The 13,890-nt window shown below is 36.0% G+C and overlaps 1 protein-coding gene across 1 annotated transcript in view; it reads right to left on the bottom strand.

Moving 5' to 3' along the window:
* The window catches only part of COL25A1 (collagen type XXV alpha 1 chain), a 387,771-nt gene that overhangs the window by 93,543 nt on the left and 280,338 nt on the right, over window positions 1-13,890 (bottom strand). The window contains 3 exon segments of the mRNA XM_036227627.1: window positions 5,093-5,128; window positions 7,569-7,676; window positions 9,284-9,343. Coding sequence (XP_036083520.1) covers window positions 5,093-5,128; window positions 7,569-7,676; window positions 9,284-9,343 — 204 coding nt within the window.

Genomic DNA, 13,890 nt, shown 5'->3' with positions numbered 1-13,890 from the left:
TACAGACTCTGGACGAAAGCACCAAGGAGACAAAAAGGGCTCTGTTGGTGTGTCATTTATGTTAACTTCATGGACAATCAGCTTAAGTGAGGATAATAGAGCATTAGAACGGTTGCTAAGCCATCCCATCAGGCGATGTGCACAACTGAAGTACACAGTTTTACCAAACAAGGTTTTATGGTGAACATCTAGACTAATAACTAAGGATGCTAAGATGATTTGGGTCATTTTTGTTATTTGTGATTTGAAGGTCTGAAGTTTTGCTTTCTCTGCCAGACTAAAATCGGGAAGATAAGCCTGCTGTTGCCTCTGCTGTCTCAGCCACCCTGATGATCAAGATAGCTGGCAGAGCAACTACAAGGAAGCAAAATGATGAGTCTCATCAGATCTGTGGGGTGGCCATGCATTACAACCGAATGCATTTAAAGTAAACTTCCCATATTGGTTATTTCGATTGCATTTTAAATGAAGCACGAGCAATTACTTATGCTTATGTTATTATTTAACTAAAAGGCACTATATGTATTCACTACAATCGAACATATTAAATGTGTTGCAGGCACAATTAAAATAAACTGAAAATATCTGTGACCTCTACGACAGAGTCCAAATTTCACTTTACGAAACAATAACAGCAGAAGTTTTCTTGGTTTGAACTCTCAAACACCATCAGGCCCCAACAAATGGCATTTTAAGAACTCATAATTCAGAAAGAAATGAATGGATACGCTGTGGAGTTTGCATATATTTGTGGGGAAGAAAAAGAAATGAAAAAAAAGAGTTTCAGAGCAGGGAAAGTAATTTGGTCTACGAAACCTCGGATATATACCCTTTGGATCAAAACATAATTTTCAGTAAACTGGGACTAGTTGGTGTGTGTGTGTCATCTATTTTTTGCGCTTTTGAGAACGTCCACATTTGTCAAAAGAAAAAAATAGTGAGAAGGCCAAAAAGAAGATAACTTCAAGGACACTGTTTTAACTGAAAAACTGAAAAAATAAGGATTACTCGTGCTAGGGTTTAGAACATTAGCACTTCCAATTGTGGTCGGTCCTGGCTTCCATGCTTGAATCTAGTTTTATGAGCTAGAGCAGTTCTCTCTGTATTTAGATGGAGTCCAATTTATTTTAGCTCAAGATTCTGTCTTAAAATCTCATTCTGAACTTCTCAGAAAACCCAAAGGTCATGTTTACAGAATAGACACACAGCAGGATTAAATAAATGTGGAGCTGCTTGAGCAGTAGGTTTTCTTTATTCATCAGAGATGCTGTTAATCTTCAGATAATTATTTTTTCAATATAAAATACATATCCTAGATTAGGAAGACAAACTCCCCACCTGACACACAAACAATTTTATAAGAGCTAATTTTAGATTGTTCCTAGTTTTTTCATTTCATCCTCAGGGACATCTAAAATTTTAAGAATTCTCCGGTGCCTCTTAAGACCCTCAGGTAAGCAAACACTCCTTCACGACACAAACCAACAAACCTAGAGGGTTTTGTGAAAAATATGAGAGCAGTAATATTTTTTATCTTTCCTTATTTTAGCTGGTAGATGAGAAGGGGAGTCTTATGAAAAATTGATACTGTAAGATGATGGGATATACAGGAGAAGGCAAAAAAAAAAAAAAAACCTGTGATGACAACAGGACAAAAGGGGTAAGTTGCATGATCATCGCAGTATCTGACACACTGTGACTTCGTTGATGGCTATCACCACACTGTTCTTAGCCCTTACGTTTCATAGAGCAGTCTTTCTCTATGCCAAGTTGTGTCACCAGGCTTTTGTTTTAACTGCAATATTTTTTATTTATGGATCTCTTTGTAGTTCATAAAGCATTTTCACATTATTATTACTTCGCTCACTTCTTACCATAACCCAGTGAGATAGGTAAGACAGGAATTTGCTCAAATGTTATCAATCAGGGAAAAGGCTCACAGATTATGGTCATACACTCCTAAGTAGTTTTGAGGCCAGAACTACTAGTATAATGTACTTTTCTTTCTGCCAGACTTTTAAGTCAACACACACGCACACACACACACACACACACTGTTTAAAAGAAAAAATAAACTTTCTAAGGAAAATTTTCTCCTCATGAAAAGTATTATATTTCCAGTATCCTCTTCTCTTTTTGAGATTGGTTAATATATACAGGTGCTATTTAACTTAACAAACATAAATAGTGTTTTTTTTTTTTTAAAATGATAGCTTTTTAAATCTTTCACTTTAAGCAAATATAGAAAAAAAATCAATTTTCTGGGAAGAAGAATTAGGGGATTATATTGCTTTACAAAAAGACTCTAAATAGGATTGTTTTAAATAGCAAAATTCCCCAGCACATCTAAGATACGTTGATTTATGAAAATCTGATTCATACAGAACTTTACAGGAATACATCTGTTATATAAATCCATGCTCACCTGTAATTTACTCTAGAGGGAACAATTGAGTGATAATAATAATAACATACTCATATAGTTCTTCGTTATATATTTTAAAGTGCTTTCCCCTAATTTATTGCATTTGTCTTTGGTAACTTTGTAAGGGAGGCAGAGACGATATTATTATCCCTTCTTTACAGATGAGAAATTGAGAGGTTAAGTGTCTTGCCCAAGGTCAGACAGACTATTCATTCATTTACTGCCATTCAAGTGATGTAGTTTTAACGGGGTAGCCAAGGAAGTAAGGTTCTTCCTCCTGATTTTTTTTTTTAACCAGCTGTGAAGGCTATTAAAACAGAGGTAGATGATCTCACAAATAAAATGTTGAACAAAAGAAGCCAGACACAAAAGTGTACATAGTGTAGAATTCTATTAATGTAAAATTCAAATGCAGGCAAAATTAATTTGTGGTGGCAGAAGTCAGAATAGTAGTAAACTTTAGGAAGAGGGGGTGGTGAATGGAGGGTAAAGAGGGTTTTTGGGTATGATATTCTATTTCTTGGTCTGGTTTGTGGTTACATAGTTACGTTCACTGTGAAAATTCACTGAGATGTAGACTTATGATTTGTCTATTTCTCTTTATATATATTATAAAAATTTTCTTTTAAAAATGGATTTTACATCTTTAAAAACAGTACATTAGATCATTATATTACACATATCCTTTGAACATTTGTGATTTCAGTTAAGTTTCTTAGCTGTATTTTTTTAACATTTTATTTTATTATTAGTTTCAAGTATATAGTACATTGGTTAGACATGTATATAGTTTATAAAATAATCTTCCTCGTTACTCTATCTTCCCTCTGGCTCTACACATCTTAGCTGCTTTTTAAAAATAAGAATATGAACTCAATCTGAAGAGTTTAAAGATAGAAGTTTATAGAAAAAATATCCAGGATCATCTTCACCTCAAAAGCTGCTATAAGAAATGGGAAATTGGATCACACTAAGATAATAACAATTCATTTAAGACTAGGTACAACATTATATTTAATGATATTAAGCTAGGAATTGTAGGGAAATGGAATTAAGTTGTTATTCACATCATATATTCTAGAAAGAATATATGAATTTAAGGAAGATAAGACTGTGGTTTAAAAAACACCCATTGTTATTTTAGAGCATTGTTTATTAGGATGCCGCAGTGGGCATCAGGGTAGAAAGCCAATGGTAATAATAAAAATCTAGTAGGATGTGCATACGCGGGGAAAAACAAGGGCTCCTAAGGGTCCCAAATAGCCTTCAATATAAGAACGTCTGGGAGGAATATGTTTTGACCATTTTCCAGTATTGAAATCACAGGTGCATTCAACTGCCTAAAGCAATTTCAAAATTTATATTGTCGTTTTCCAAGAAAACTTCACTCCCTATGACCCTATAACCCTGACAGCTAGCTAATGCTCTTGTATGCAAATTTATCACTAATGACTAATGTTTCATTTAACTTTTATATATGATCTCTTGTTTTTGCTTCATTTTATGCTATTTAAAAAGAATTCAATATGGTAACTCTCCCCTCCCCCAATTATCTGTATCAAATACCTATCTTGATATTATAGATCAGAAACAGAGAATTTCCAGGCGGAGGGTCAGTTTTGGTCCCAGGGCATTTTCGTTTTGCCAACTATGACTACAGCTCCGTGAGTATTTCCCCCAGAGGGCTGTTGAAGGCATCAGGTGCTCAGAGAAGACTTTGACCTTTAACCCATTCACACATTTGTTTTAATTCCTGACCAACTTTGTGTTCCTGTGCATTAGTTTCACTAGGATTTAGCTAACAATTTTTTTTTTAAATAAGTTTTATAACCTGAACACCTGCATGCTACTTGTCACATATTACACAGAATGGATGTGATCAAGTTCATTGTGATCACTGCATCCAGGACAAGTACGACACATAGCTGTCCTGCAGAATTCAGGTTATTAGAGTGTCACCCTGTGTTCCCCAATACTGTTCATGTCATGAAATATGTCAGAAAGGCAGCTCCAGTGACAGGGAAGAGAGAGACAGACAGTCAGGTCGAAGGGCTTCTATTCTTCACAGCCCAACTGTTCTCACTGGCAAAACATAAACAGTAATGAGGGATGCGGACTTGCATGTCTATGAGCCAGTCCATGTGCAATCATTTCATGATCTTTTTTAATGACAGAGATCAAGAAGGCACAACAGTTTCTCTCTAGGTGGAGCCTTTCGACAAAAGAAAAACTCCTTGAATCACTGTGGAATGTTTACTATACTAATTCACAGTTAGTTACACCTGATCCCTTTGAAAGTCATTTTATTTAAGCTAATAGGCATGGCACTGAATTTAACTGCCCTTACGGCAGAGCTGTGAAAAGAAAATTCTCTCCTTTGACCCTCCTGAGCCTCTCCATGTCACTTCTCCTACCTAGAATCTCACTCTCTTTTTCTCCTGTGTTGGTTCCGTAGATGTGTTGTCTTGTGGCCTTTACCTTATAATAAGCCATACTTATTAACTTTTTAACTTTTACTAATTTTCACTCTGTTACAGGTCATATGACAGATACATTTGTTATACATAATCTTGACCACATTTGAATAACGTGGACTTCCATTATTTTTTATAGAAATTTTGTGGAAATGTATAAAATTTAATGAAAAAGATACATTGAGATACTTGCCATGAAGCCTTGTTCTCCTGGTTTCCCTGGTTCACCCTTAAAAAAGAACAGTGATAATTTTATTAATGCTATCAACATTAAAAAATGATTCCAATCATTTTTTTTTTTTTTATTTTTCACAATACTCACTGGGGTATATGAATGTCAAATATACTTTTCAGGCTAGTAGAGGAATGCAAACGCAATGCAATAAAAAGAAAGCCAATATTCTTTCTTTGAATGCATTTTATAAACATTTTAGAATTTAATAAAATGAGTCTAGGTTATAGGAGAGATATAAGCTTATGACAGAATGTATTCTAAATAAAATCGGTAAGAGTGATTATGTTGTAAGTCAATAAATTGTCCTAGAAAAATATTTATTGCAATTAAAGTAATATCTCCTTTATTACATCCTATTTATAATGACACAAGATGATGAGATGGTCCTCTTTATGAGAACTCAAAAATTCCATATACAAGAGAGTAAGACAATTGCTCTTAGTGCATGAATTAAATTTAAAAAGGAGCATAGATTGATTTTGAATTTTGGTTATCCTGGATTAATAACAGCTGAAGTAACATACTTTAATAAAATTGATAGCATATATTAAAATAAAATTTTCTGCCATGCCATATCACTATCATAACTTTCTAATACTAAAATTTATACAGAATTCCTTATCATGTTTTGTTATACTATTATAATGACAGCCATTGGTTACAAGTATTTTTTGGAAAAACCGTGCTTGGAATGCCAAGATGTTGTCAGACTTCAAAAATAAGTACTTCTCAGTTTATTTTGATAAAATCTTTCCCCATGGTTATAGTAGTATATAAAAATCAACTCTGAGACTGTAAATTCAGTCGAAATTATATTTGTGGAATTAAAAAAATATTCATGCCCTTATGTAAAAAGTTCCATTTCTTCCTTAGATGAATAAACTACATTCATTTAAAGTATGACATAATATTTGGGTGGTTTATAGTTTGTCATACTTCGACTTTATCTTGTTTCTTAAAAGTAATTTATACTTTGAATTTTCTGTCACATATACAATACCCAATGATCTGACTAATTCTGTACCATCAAAATAGTTTTAACTACTCTCCTTATTTGAAGAGACACCCATTGTATCTTTTTTGACAACAAGCAATCAATCAGGGAGCTTTAAATATCCCTAAAGCTGTGGTTTCTATCTTTTGAGACATCATCCCAAGAGAATAGACATTAGAAGACAGTTTTAAGATAAAACCACTATCTCTGTTGGTTCAGTGAAAACAGTCCTAACGACCAGTAAATCATACGTTGCAAGTTAATTCTTCATTTCATACAACAGCAGCAGGTTCTTTGAGAAAGAGAAATAGTGCTTACAGAAGGTTGTCTCAGAAAAGTTTTAAAGTACGCTACATTTTAGCAGAGAATCATTCTTAAAAAAAATACACAATATATGCATATAAAAATAAACTATACCAAAACATTAATGACTGTGGGTGAATTTTTTTCTTTTTGGTTATTTTTATTTTCAAAATTTTCTACTTAAGGGATGTTTTCATTATTACTTTTGGACTATAAAAACACTAATGAAAATAAGTTAAAACAATACATTAAATAATTTAATTTATCAATAAACCTGAATTTCAAATCCTAACTTCAAAATATAAGTGTAAAATATTTTTACTTTTTCCCTATTTCTTTGAATTTCTGGGTTGCCTCTACCAAACCAAACCATTTACCTCGTGTCCTGTACCCCTATATTATTGACAGTTGACCAGTCTTTGTAACTGAGTACTTAGTAACTTAGTATTTAAATCTAAGTATTAAGATTGCTTTCATTTTTTAATGGAATGTATTGAAGTAATGGAGTTCACTTTTAAATGATTTCTATTAATAAGCTTCACATACAAATGACAAATAATATTTAAACCCCATCCATTGATGTTTTAAACCCCATCCATTGATGTTTTAAACTTTTACTACTTTTACTATTAGCAATTCTTTTTGGTCAAGTTATTTACAAAGGATTAAATATTAGAAAGATTTAACTTCTTTACTTTTCATAAATCATGTGGGACTTTACTGTCTCTGCTATTGAACCTTTTGAAAATGTTCTGAATCTCCCAACTAGTTTTTCAGTCTAGTTTCCCACTTAAACCAAAGGCACTGATGTACTCTATGGCAGACAGGTCACAAGTGGCATCACGCATCTCCAGTCATAGGCTTCTGGAGGCTTACCTGAAAGCCAGCTTAGTTGCTGTCTCCAGGTGTCTCTGTGGTTTGTGTGGGTTCCCACGGACTGAGTGGTAAAGCAGAATTCTACTGGCAGTGCCCTCTCTGGTTGGGGACATTTCTAGCATCCCACTTTCCTCAACCCACTCTAGTCACTTGACCCCCTAAGTCCACGGCCCCTCCCAACCCCACTCCATCCCAATTCTCAGCCCTTAAAACAAAACAAAACAAAACCTGTGAGAACAACCGATCCAAAAAGCAACTCACAGGCACTCCTGGCATTCCACGGGGGCCATCTTTCCCTGTGTCCCCAGGAGGCCCTCTTGGGCCTGGAGGGCCTGGGGGGCCTGGAGGTCCAGCCTGTCCTTGGTCACCCTACAGTGGAGAAAGGGATAGACCAACCATGACCACAAATGATAAAGACCCAAGTCTTATTTTCAACACTTTAAATTTGTGTTATCTAATCCACATTTACACTATGAAAGAACCAGAGCAACCAGAAACATGAAGCCTGTAGGCAATTTGCCTGCCAGCAGGGATCAAATAAATATTCATGCTGGGCGAGCAGAGTAGAGCTATTAAAATCAAAGCAGCTCAGGAAACAGCACTCTCAGCTCTTGGAAATAGTGTCTATTATCGCTATTTCAGAACTAGGATAAAATTTGTGCATAACTTTATTCACAACAGTGCTGCATCAGTTATATCTACCTTGTTTAATAAAATAGCTGCATCTGAAGCTGCTCAAATGTGTTTACTTTTTCATAACCTATAAAATTAAGCATACAGCGTAGTCAAGCTGTATAATAATTTATACATTACCAAAGCTAGAGACCCTAGAAACTGAGTCTGTAACTAGATATAACTTAAGTTGTCTCTCTCTCTCTTTTTTAAAATTATAAGAACCTATGTAGGCTCTTCATGGCTTTTCATTTTGGTAATTTCATATATATTTTAAAAAAGATGCAGTTCAACAAACGTAATTTTATTCTAAAATATTTCCAAATAAATACCCTCCCATCCTCACCCCCACCTCCACCCGCGCACTTGAGAGATAAATGGCAAAGCAACAGTCCACAGAGTCATAATGCAAAGAAGAAATCAGACGTGAGCAAGAATAAGCACTACCTTAATCAAGCGGCGTTTAATGAGCTGCTGATCAGCAGAGAGAAACCCATGATTGATTTTAGGAAACACCATCTGATCAGTCAGGTGAGGTCAAAGGTTGAAGTTCAGAGATGAGAGAGTTGAAGAATAGACATCAGAAGGCCCCAAGAAAGAAATAAAGATACACACATTAGCCTTATAATGACTATTAAATAAAATAGAACTGGCACTTGTGTCTGACATCAGACCCTTTGTTTCTTCTTGAAAGAAATATAACCCTGAAACAAGATGGTAAGGCCAGATTTTTAGTAAAAATGGACCTTTTATTTATTTATTTATTTATTTTTGCATCCCATCATTTTGCTGTGGTTATTGGGCCTTTACTGTAGTAGATTAAAGAACCAAGTAAGCTCGAACCACCTGTATTCTGCACTTTGAGCAGAAAGTCCACAGACAAAGTGCCAGTTCAATTTCCATCAGACTTGTCAACCAGCATAATGTGGCATGAACGTGGTTGTCATTTTATTGATGCCAAAGTCCAGAGTAATTAGGATTATTTAATTGACTGAAAAATATCACAGAGCTTTGCAATACATGCAAATTAAACCACTGAGGTGTGGCACAGTCCTAGAGAGTCGTGCCTGCCTCTCTTCACTGCCCCTGCTCAACTTCAATATCCTCCTCTCTTATACGCTCACGATTCTCCTTCTTAATATATATTTGACCTCACCGATGTAGGTGAGGTCCCAAGGACCCAGCAATCTGATGTGTATGATTAAAGAGAGCAGTGACACTTGGCAAGTCAACCTAGCTGTTCTTGCTCGCTCTTATGCTGGTTGCAGGCGCTGACGGAGTGGGCATGGATGCCAACCACAAACCTTGACGGTGAGGATCTGATTACTGTGCAGAGCAGCAACTGTGGGGAAGCCTGGCAGACCCTATGGACATGGCACAGCACCAAAACATGACACAAACGTCACACAGACATTTCACCGGTGGACGAACAAAACAAGTACGTACATAACACCCCCCTGACCCAGCTCTAAGCCTTTCTTGCCTTGCTTGACGTATCATAAATAAAATCAAGGCTCCCAAATGAACCATTCCTTAAAGGCAATGGCCAAATTGAGAACTCCTTGTACCTGCTTCTTGTGGCACGTACAATTAGATCTTTGTATACACTTTAAACATGTCTGGAATCTTAACATATAAAATGTTAGTACGAAATGGAGATAACCACAGACACTGTTATATAAACAACACTGCAATTTCCCTTTATTGATATTCTATTTACTCTACAACTCAGGACATACGATATGTGTATTAATTCTTTTTTGGACTACCACGAACAGAATTTTGCAGTCAGATCATAATATTATTCCTCAGAATAAATGCAGTACTCCTCACAAAACATAGTCTTACCACCCACATATCAAAATTTCTCTCTCCAATCATATGATGATTCTCAGATCTTTCCTGTTTCAGGAATTCCTGCAGAGGTGGTAGATGGAAATCTGTCTCTTATAACATGCGTATTTCATGTCAGAGGGAGTTATGGTCACACTCTGTAGTAATTACTTCTGTCACATAACTTTTCCAAATGAACTTGACAGTTCACACAACCCCTTGAAGCAAAAAGGTGGTTCTGAATTCCTGAACCCAGGAGAATGGGGGAGAGAAATTTTAGAGTCCTGCGCTTCACTCACTAACTAACCGTACTAACTCATCCTCACAGGCATTATGAATTGGGTAGCTCTGAGAGAGAAATTCTGCCTTTGTTCTATTTCTTTTCCAACAATGTGTGATATCGGAGCCTTTTATCCCCCGCCCCCTTTTTTTTTTCACACAGAGCACGTTTACCACACAAATAAAACAAACACCAACCACGGCAATAAATGGCCTCAAGTGTCTTCAGGCTGCCTTTCTACCTTCTTTCCTCCTCATTGTCTCCTCTTCCCACCCAAATCTATTTTGAGAATATTTTTAGGAAAGGCCAGAAAATTTTTAGTTTTTTAATTTTACTAGTTTTGGTATATTTTCTCCCTTACTTTCACCCTTATTAGAAATATTTTTTTTTCTTTTTAAAGAATTATATTTTTAGTATGAGACAAGCTCTTCAGCGCTAATGCCTTTGATTCTTTCTTTAGAGCTGGGCCTTCTCAGGAAGCAAAGCAGAGGAAATCGTATCCCTTTAGCCAAATACTTTCTGATAAGGCTATTAAATGGCTGGGTAGTTTCAAGGTGACCTGTATCCTCTTTTTCTTCTCCCTAAGTAAAAGTCCTTTAAGCATAGACTCTACACAAATTCAGAAATGCTACAAGTTGGAAAACAGATGTGTACAATTTGCTTTTGTTTTACTATGGAATATGAGTTTAAAATGTTATTAGATGGTAATGTGCCAGCATCTTTCCATCTGTGACTCATTAGCCCTATATTACACAGTCAGAATTTTATATATAAACCTCATATTTATGTAACAAAGAACAAAAACAGATACAAACAAGAAGTCTATGAGGGATCAGAATCTTGATTAGTGGCGATAAATCATAATGTCACTTTAAACAGGATTATCTAACAAAAATAATTCAAATTAAAAAAAAATAACAGCACACATGTTAGGCCTTACAAATGTTTTGAAATTTGGATATATAAATAAGTCACTTCTTGTACTCATATCTGAACATGACCAGTTTACAGTTTGATCATATTTTCCTAAATGTTCAAAAGAAAGTATTGTTTTAGAACACCTTAGTTTGGTTTCCAGGGTTAACCAGATCTAAAGAGAAAGTGGATAGGTATTTCTCACCTCAGATGGATCCTCTTCCTCAAATAGAAAATCTCTAAGGAAGGTGATTTTATGTTCCTCAATCATCTTAACTGTGAACATACTACCACTTAGGTGCTTAGAGCTACATTATAAAGACTTCATTAGTGATCTAAGTAAAAGGGCTTCAGGAGTTTACACGTAGCAAAGTAGAAAGGGGACATGGGAAGGAATTCCCTTAAATTGTAACAAAAATCTTATGGCCTGGGCTTTAAGGTCCTAGGACCCCATGCTTTTCAAATTAGGGTAATACATGAAGGGTACATGCCAGTGTCCTGGGACTGTTTAAAGGCAGTGGTAAACATGGGACACTTTTCTTAATAGTCAATTTTAATTAATGGTAAATAATTTTAAACATTTTTATATAAAGCACATGTTGACAAAATTTGGGGTAGAATGTAGAATTCGCACACACTTCTCAAATTTTTACTGTTTGATGGTGGTAGAGAACCTCTTCTCATCGGGGGTGACCTCCAGATCACACGCAGACACTGAGCTGAGTGTCTGCTTCCTGCAGGCGGCCTCTGGAGGATAAGGCTGACAAGCGCTGGTGCTGAATGCTCACCTGACGGTCATGGCTTCATGTGGCCATGACTGCTAGGCTCCCCTAGCTGTTCACACAGAAAGAGCACTTTTTCATTAACTATGCCATTTCCCCACATTGTCATTAGTCATAGTTCTTTCTAAATAAATGGAATTCACATATTTTACTTGGTTTTACATCTTGGAAAATTTGCCTGGTACACAGATGGTTTGAGTGGGTGTGGAAAAAAAATGTGTCTCCAGAAAAACATGGAGAAGGGGTCCAGGAAAAAGCTGAAATACTAAAATAATTTGTACACTTTTTACCCTCATTTTGAATTCTTCGATTGTATATACAAGAGCATAAAACTACTCTACATGACACATTTTCCTTTTGAGAGAATAAGACCTAGACTCCCTCATGAATCATCCTGACATGCTGTGAAGTAGGTAACGATCTGAGGACCAGCATTTTCACATCATTAGATAGAGGAGGAGCTCTATCTTCCTTCAGTACCTTCTAGAAGGAAAGATGAAGCCTACCTCAAAGGGATGATGAACAAATAAATAATTCGTAAGAAATTCTTCCAACTACTTAGAAGCCATAAATTCAAGATGCTATGGTCATTTTTATTGTGTGCTCAGTAATGATGAGTGTTATATGATTACACTATAGTGAGAAACTTTTGTGTTTTGTCAAAAGTATTCAGTGAGGCAATAAGAGAGCCAGAAATTCAATCCAAGATTTCTAATTTCAGACTTATGCGTTTATAATGTCTTTCTAGTTTATTTATAGTTTAAATATTAGAAAGCTTAAAAATTGACTAACATTCCTCAATATTTAAGAAGTACTTTTTGAGTGCTTTCTGTGTAGCAGTTGCTGTGTTAGGCCCTGGGGATCAAATGGTGAGCAAGATCCCAAGTTCACAAGGTTTAACATCTAGTGGGGAAATGAGAAAAAATAAGCAGGCAGTAATCATATGGAGTGATAACTGTTATGACAGGGAAGAGGAGGGGCTACAAAGGAAATAGCACGGCACCCAACCCTGGGTTTGAGGAGCCACGGAAGACCTTCCCAGCCCGGTACCTGAGAGGATGGCAGTTGGCAGAGAAAGAAGAAAGCCAAACACAGAGAGACTGTTTAGGAAAATGTTACAGTAGTCTAGCTGAGGGACTGTGTCCTAGAACTAGAGGAGGGACAAATTGATCGTTTCAAGTGATATTAAGGAGGTGTAATCTGCATGACTTGTTGCCTAGCTGAGAACATAAGGGAGAAAGAGGAGCAGAGAACGGTCCTTGGTCTATTGCTTGAGGAACAAAGAAGATGGCAGAGGGAACACTAGAAGAGACTGGGTTTTCTGGGCGGGTAGGTGGTTACAGATGATGAATTCAGTTAGGGATCTTGCCGAATTTGAGTTGTCTATGGACAGCCAAGGGGCAAGGGTTGGATATACACATAAAATAGTCAGGGGACAGGTGGGGATCATCAGTCACAAGGCTGTGTGAAGTCATGGAAAGAAGCTGTAGACAGAACATACCTGAGAAAAAACACTTGGAAAGACTTCAATTTAAGGGATGAGCAGAGGAAGAGGCAACTACATAGAGGATTTATACAAAGCAGTTGTAGAAGCAGGAGGAATGCTAACTCTCTTCTGTATAAACAAATGATTCAAAATGATAGATGTACAAACTTGACTTCACTGTTTATTGCATCATTAATTGTGTTGTATAAATGTATATAAATGACCCAGAGTAAAAATAAGCTAACAATGGCCAATGTCAGTTCGTGTTCACTGATAAGTGCAGGGAGTATGTCTACCAGAGGTTAGAGAGGTATGAAGGAAAAAACAAACAATTATTTTAATTATAAAGGTGGATAAGGGACCCCAACATCGAATCATATTGGAAGAAAAAAATGTGTTCTGCTGAGAAATGAGAATCCCTGAGTTTCTCAATAATGTAAACAGTATCATGATTCTGTTTGTCCAAAATACATCATGCATTACAACATAACCATTACAGAGGGTATGTATGCAGCATAAATAAGGATAAATATTCCTAAAAGTTGATAAAATGATTTCTAGCTAAGAGAGACCAGATGGGGAAATATTATAATAGAATGTTAAAATATTTAGGTA

The sequence above is a fragment of the Rousettus aegyptiacus genome, unplaced genomic scaffold (assembly GCF_014176215.1).
Source record: "Rousettus aegyptiacus isolate mRouAeg1 unplaced genomic scaffold, mRouAeg1.p scaffold_m13_p_10, whole genome shotgun sequence".
Lineage (NCBI taxonomy): Eukaryota > Metazoa > Chordata > Mammalia > Chiroptera > Pteropodidae > Rousettus > Rousettus aegyptiacus.
Note: the sequence above shows the minus strand (reverse complement) of the source record. Positions and strands in the feature narration are given on the sequence as shown.